The 7,222-nt window shown below is 31.0% G+C and overlaps 1 protein-coding gene across 1 annotated transcript; it reads left to right on the top strand.

The window, feature by feature from the left end:
- Window positions 1-4,571: 4,571 nt before the first annotated feature.
- On the top strand, window positions 4,572-6,475 carry LOC114375423 (transcription factor MYB92-like). Its single transcript, XM_028333198.1, has 4 exons — window positions 4,572-4,753; window positions 4,845-5,112; window positions 5,179-5,757; window positions 6,149-6,475. Exons 2-4 carry the CDS (start codon window positions 4,847-4,849, stop codon window positions 6,183-6,185), a joined length of 882 nt encoding a protein of 293 aa, XP_028188999.1. The 5' UTR covers window positions 4,572-4,753; window positions 4,845-4,846; the 3' UTR covers window positions 6,186-6,475.
- Window positions 6,476-7,222: the final 747 nt, after the last annotated feature.

Genomic DNA, 7,222 nt, shown 5'->3' with positions numbered 1-7,222 from the left:
AAAAATCTATAGTGACTTGTAAATGTGGATAATGAGGTAATATTCGTAGAAAACCCCTCCAACGGCAAGGTCTACTATCCCTTTAACCCCAAAATTGACTATGGTGTCCAATGATGTGACTTTCGGTTGCAAAACAAAACATTAAACACTCCTTAATGTGTCTAGAAGGAAAGAGCTAAAGCAAAGGTATACAACACCTCAATTTCTCAAACTTTTGTCCTATTGCTTCAAACTTATTAAAAATCATAAATTAATTAATACCTTTTAATTTGATTTTTTTACTTAACATACACCTCATTTTGTTAGAGCCTTTAATCCAGTTGAATATAACCAAAAAAAAGTTTGTGAAATTCTATAAACTCAATGCATGACTTGATTAAAGTTTACAAATAGATTTTTCATACACTTAGGTATCACTACTAAAAAAGCAAGCTTCAACGACGGTGATTCGACGACAATTTTGATAAAATCGTCGTCGTTAAAATTTTGGTGGTATATTTGTAATTATCAATGAAATTACAACGATGTTTTTTTAAAAAATAACGTTAAAGAAGAAAATCGAAGACAGTTCCAAAATTCTTTGAAAAGACAAGTGCTTTTGGCTTACTCACTTATACTCACATGACCTTTCACTTCCGTTGAAGAAGAAAAACCTTAGACTTTCTCTTCATTTGTTCAACATCAATGGCTTCCTCATGTCGTGGCTATTCTAAGGTCCAAATGTGCTTCTTCAAGATTCTCCGCATAATTTCATCCACCCCACCCTCCAAACAATAAAGACAACAACAACAACCAAAGGCGTCGACATCGATTTGAATCTCATAGATCGAAGAATCCAAATCTTGTAGAAGCGACAACAACAACACCTCCACCACTACTCAAAACAACAACAACGAAGGGTTTCCAAAGAAGAGCGTTGAAGTTTTAGAGAAACTCGACAACAAAATGATGTCGTTTCCACGTGGCTCTGTGGTGCTATGCTAGAACGCAGGAGAGGGAGGAAAGCCATGTCGTGGCGGCACGATGGTGGGTACCGTTCTAGTTATGAACATCGTCGTCATAGTGTGTGAGAGAAACGCGTGAGATAGGAAAGGAAAAAGAATCACAGTAACACCATCGTCGCAGCGATTCACCATGCTAGCGTGACAGGATATGAGCAGGAGAGAGGGCAATTAGGGAAAGGAGACACAAGGAGTGATGGTGTCTGCTCTTCGATTCGGCGATCGTTTTGGTTGTGAAGAGAAGAAGGGAAGAAAAGAAAATGAGGAGAAGGAAATCGTCGAAAGTTTTTCTGGAAGTGAAGCATGACGAAGCTCTATCATCCATGACAGCGACAATGAATATCTATTTCTTTACATTCTCTCCTGTTTTTATTTCCTTACAATGCTCTCTTTTACTTAGGGTCTTTCTCTACAAAGTTGTCAACATTAAGATGTGTGTTTATTTTTGTGAGTCAATTTTATTATGTTTCTTTTGTTTTTGAGGGCAGTGCTCATGGATCTGGAGCCTTATAGAAGAATTTTTGAAGGTCTTAATTTGTGAACACTAACAATTTTGGATCTTAATCAGTGCTAAAGTTCATTTTTGGTGAAATTTGATGCTAACATTTAATTGGATTAGATATTGTTGATTGCAACTGCTTCCCTTGTTTTCATATGTCAGGTCAATCTTATTTCTTTTAAAAAAAAAGATATTTTAAGACAATCGTCTTAGATTGTAAACATTCTAAGACAGTTTTTGAAAAAATTATCTTAAAATTTTCATTTTAAAAAAAAGACATTTTAAGACATTTATTTGCCTGCAAATCCTTTTAAAATGATAATTTTTTTAAGATAATTTTTAAGAACCGCCATATATAATTTCAACTTTTCACAAAGTTCGCTTAAAAAATTATTTAAAATCATCTTTAAATATGTAAAAAAAAAAAAAAACACTGTCATTAAAAGTTCTTCTTTTAATAGTGTATAATAGTAATTTTACTTTTACTTTTTACGAGAGAACTGTCAAATCGATTCCCGTTTTCTTTTGTATAATGTTCGATTCCGTTGGGCTGCTTATCTACAACTTTTTCCGCATGATTTGGTATACATTGACTGAGACTTTATTATTCTTATTTTTGTGGTGGTGATAGACTGATAGTATTCAATTATTCATGATGGTGAACAATGAAAAATGATTTGAGTAGTGGAACAATTGAAAATAGAAGGACAAAATATCAAAGCATTTAAAAAAAACTAAATATTAATATATATGGAAATGAAATTATATCAGTGAAATTCTGCCCAATTATTAAATTATTAATAACTATATAAAAAGTAATTTTTATTATTTAATTATAATTTTATGTTACCTTGATTGTTTATATTAAATTTTGTTAAAATTTAACAACAATCAGATAATTAACTAATTCACATTTTAATATATTTTAAAAAATATTTATTACATCTATGTGAAATTTTAAATTGAGGTATGGAATAAATTTAAAATAATATAAAATTTTGTATATAAGAGTTACGTGAAAGAATTAAACTTTTATGTGAAAAAAAATACAAATCTCACAATTCTAGCACGGCCACACTTTATGGTGTAATCCTCTTATGACTTTATCTTAAAAGTTCACTTTACTAAAGTTATTCCCATATAAATGCTTTTTAATTATATATAAAATTTGAAATTACATGAAATTTTCATGTAAAGATTCATATATACTTGCTTCGTCTTATTGTTTATTAGTACTTGTTATCTAGTGAAAAGTATTTTGTTTATAGATATTAGATAGGTAGGTTGGTTACATGATTACTGCACGATGCAATCAAGTTCAGGTAAAAACTAAATTTTTAGGTATAAAAAATAAAGAGGGTGCAGAAAACAAAAATCCTTAATTTGTTTGGTAAAGGGAAAAAAACTGTTGCTATGGAAACACTGAAGATTAGTTGGAGATTCCCCTCCTCCTTCTGTGTGTTTAATATATTCTGAAAAGGACAATGATGCCAAGACTTTCTGTCACAGCCATAAGGGTTTTGATATTATTGAGAAAGATTTTGGTAATTCAGATAGAGAATGGAGAATGCTACTTAGGCCTTTTGATAGTGTATGAGATTGGAAACTCAAATATTAAAAAGCAAATTAAAATCAACAGCGTTTTAACCTTTAGCATGCCTCTATACCTTTAAGTTTGTGTTGAGGATGCTATACGGTTTTCTTATTCTCACTCTCACCTAAAAGTAGAGGGTACTTTTCTATTAGAACTAATTAATAGATATAGATTACTGATTAAAAAAATAGATATAGATTAGACTAGATAAACTAGTTAGAGTAGTGTTTTCTAATTTGTGTATAGTATATGCGTATATTTCTTTTTTCAATTAAAGGGATATTTGATTGTGTATTAGATGTCATAATTATTTGATTTTTAAATATGGTGGTGGGATGCTAATGCGTAATCATTTTTCACTTTTACTACCTAACGAGATTGAATAAACTAAAAGGCTGCTGCATCTACCAATTGGTATTCTTATATGTTTAGATTTTATCAAACACTTGCCAATTCTAGTCGTCGTTGATTTCGCAATCTCTTATTGACAGTGTTCCGTGCATATGGAAACTTTAAACAGCGCACGGCATATATTTAAAATATATTTATGATTATAAGATAAGATAATGAAGTTGTCATGGATATCAGTCCTAATTTATTCTTTTTTTTTTCATTATTCACATATATCAATTAACATCTACAAATTATGCTCAAGTGACTAGAATCTTTTTTATATGTACCCATTCATATGTTTCAACTATTAATTAATATATTATGCAGTTAAATATGCAGTATCTATACCATGTTTGTTCAGTATACCTATATAATTTAGCTACCAATAAGATATCGTGTATAAATATATGTTCATATATATATATATATGGATTCGTTGAATCTGGGGTCCCACAAGTGGACCGTTTATGTTGTTTTGCGTTCATTGAGTTGCATACCTTAAACACATATAAATAAAATAGGCTTCTAATTAAGTTAAAGCAATTAATGTTAAGACATATTCGATGGTTTCAAGTTATAGGAAGTTTCTTCTCCAAATGGGCTATGAAAAGTGAGTTTCAAATGATTGCCACATGTAAACCAACTCTTGATAGTAGTTCAAGTTCGTTGCGATTCATGTTGCCCTAGCTATACGCATACATACATGTGAATGTGATGTGCCTTGTTCTTGTTGGACAAGTGAAAGTCATACTCATACCTAGCTAGCCTCGGTTGAAAATTGCATCATGTTACCCTTCTGCATATGCTAATTCTAATTCATCATATTCATTTATATATTCTTTTCACTTTTTAATTAATAATTTTCGTTCTTTCTAATATAAAATATGTATGTTTCGAGTTATGTTGACTATACTCTGGCAGTCTTGCTACTTTGTACGTCTATGGAAAATTAATTTTGATTGCAAACTAATTCAATCGAACGATAAATTTTAAGAAAATAATATATATATATATACTAAAAGTATATGTAATTTGAGGAGTGAGTGTGTGCTGATTCCCTTCAAGGTCGTTATCTATTTGACTTTGTGTACGATATGCACGACAAACTTGGAATATGCCACCCCGACATATGAATATGATGCATATATAATAAGTTGCATTGCTATTTATTCCAAACATCCATCGATCGCCACCTTAAATATAACAAATACTTGTCTGGTAAATGTAAGTTTTATCCTCCTATCCTCTTCACAACACTTGACAAAGGTTTGGATTCTTCTTCTGTTGATCTCTTTCTTTCTTTCTTTTTTGGTATATATTCTTATATTAAGTATTGTAAATTTGTAACTGCATGCAGTGATGATGAGAACACCAATAAGCAGTGATGAAAGTGGTTTGAAGAAGGGGCCATGGAGCCCAGAAGAGGACAAAATATTAGTGGATTTCATTGAGAAACATGGTCATGGAAGTTGGAGAGCCCTTCCAAGGCTTGCAGGCTTAAACAGGTGTGGAAAGAGTTGCAGACTGAGGTGGACTAATTACCTCAGGCCTGACATCAAACGCGGAAAATTCTCTGATGAAGAAGAGCAACTAATCATCAATTTACATTCAGTTCTCGGGAATAAGTAATCCCCAAACCTCTTCATTATTATATATAATTAATTGGAGTGTTTAATATTGTTAATTATTAGGTGGGCGGCTATAGCATCTCATCTGCCAGGGAGGACTGATAATGAAATAAAGAATTTGTGGAACACGCATTTAAAGAAGAAGCTAATGCAAATGGGGTTAGACCCAGTGACTCACCGTCCAAGAACTCATCACCTAAACCTTCTTAGCAACCTACAACAGATATTGGCTCTAATTAGGTTACAGTCAGATGCTAATAAACTCCAATTATTGCAAAACATATTTGAAGCCTCAAACTCAGACCCACTGCCAGATTCTTCTTATTCTTTGCTAAATGATGTTTTGGGGGGGTTGAATAATCTTCACTCCAATGATCTCCATAACCTTTATGATGGTAATTCACTTTCTGTCCAAAACTTTGATCAGAACTTGAATGGTGGCAGAAACGCTGAGCCTTCACCGTCATCAAACTCGCTTCCAAATCTGGTTTCAGCCTCACCTGATCGTTCCCCAGTTGTTAAGGAAGCACAAAACATATTGGTAAACTCGAAGGACTTTTCCACCTCCGCTTTTGAGTTAACGTGGGGAGATTTCATGGATGAAGAAGAAACAAACCAGACTTATTGGAAAGGTTTTATGGAGTAAGTGGGCTTCGCATTTTCTATTTCATATATTTGATCGCAAATAATAACTTAATTAACGTCTTTACAATTCATATTTATTATAATTTTATCGGAAAAGATAATATATTCATGATATTATATTTATATTAGACTATCATTACCATCGTGTTATTATTATTGCAATAAATAATATAATATATGTACTGAAAATGTAAATTTTAATTATAAATTATTATTTATAATAGTTTTGTTTATTTTTATAATAATTATTTTTAAAATTATACTATCAAAAATGACTTTTGATTAGTTCATAATATTCAAACTTTTATATAGAGATAAACTTTTTATTATTATTATTTGGCATAGCAGGGGACACTCATTTTTTCTCTTTCTATCTGTTTATTTGTAGCCAACATTCTAACCAGACATGGTCGACTTTCCCATGATCACGGAATTTGAGAGCTATCACAGCAATAACGGGATTTATTCGCTGTTCTATCTATAATAAAAAAAAAATATACTGTTCATTTAGTTATATATAATGGTTGGTTTAATTTGTATGTATTATTTGACGATGGATTGATTTCAGATCCAAATATAGAAAGCTCTTGTATTGTATATTAAATGTACAACGTGGAAATTAAATCAATCATAGAATAGAGGCCTATGATGTTCTTTTTCTTTGTATAAACTATACTATAAAATAAAATGCTGTTTGTAGGCTTTCCTTCTTAAATGAAGTCATATTTTTATAAAATTTAAATGTGCATATGAATGGTTCGAATTAAGCCATGCATGATGAAGAAAATTCTTGCAATCCACTTATTGTTTGTCTCATCTATTTTCCACACAAACTAATTAATTAACATCTTTGAACGAGAAGGACAAGGAAAATAAATTAATTGATGAATAAAATGGAGGAGACTTTAGTTGAAACTTGAAGAGTGGGAAAAGGGGGTGGATATTATAAACGATTAGTTATGTAGAGACAATACACGAGAGATACAATTGTGAAAATGACTCATTTATATGTGCTCTGAAGTTTGAAGTAAAAGGAGAAATATGACACCAACCCAACTTTAGTCCAACTTCTCAATGGTTCTTAATAACATTTCCCTTATTATACCATTTGTCTATGCAATTATTTTCTCATTGACACTAATCAGAAAGCAACCTAGAAAATCGAACGGTATAATTTACTTAAGAGGTGAAACTCAGTATGATCTTCCTTCTATATAACTTGATGGTTATATTTAATTATATGTCTTTGGATAAAAAAAGTCAAGAATTTTTGTTATCTTTTAGGTAAGACTATTCCTATTGATTTTGACCCAATAAATAAGACAAAACAAAAAATGAGTCAAAATTGTATTAATTCTTCGATTAATCCACTTTGGTCCTGTATGCATGCAAGGAACCGTTCATATATAAAAAAAAAAATATCAATAAATATTTTCCTCATAATAATAACTTAAATATTGAA

Source organism: Glycine soja, chromosome 11 (genome assembly GCF_004193775.1).
Source record: "Glycine soja cultivar W05 chromosome 11, ASM419377v2, whole genome shotgun sequence".
NCBI classification, from domain to species: domain Eukaryota; kingdom Viridiplantae; phylum Streptophyta; class Magnoliopsida; order Fabales; family Fabaceae; genus Glycine; species Glycine soja.
This window is presented reverse-complemented; position numbering and strand designations above follow the sequence as displayed.

Excerpts from the sequence above, each read along its gene's own strand:
- LOC114375423 (XM_028333198.1), top strand. The coding sequence starts at position 4,847 with ATGATGAGAACACCAATAAGCAGTGATGAAAGTGGTTTGAAGAAGGGG. Across the intron at positions 5,113-5,178 it reads CATTCAGTTCTCGGGAATAA|GTGGGCGGCTATAGCATCTC; the intron begins GTAATCCCCAAA and ends GTTAATTATTAG. Across the intron at positions 5,758-6,148 it reads TATTGGAAAGGTTTTATGGA|CCAACATTCTAACCAGACAT; the intron begins GTAAGTGGGCTT and ends GTTTATTTGTAG.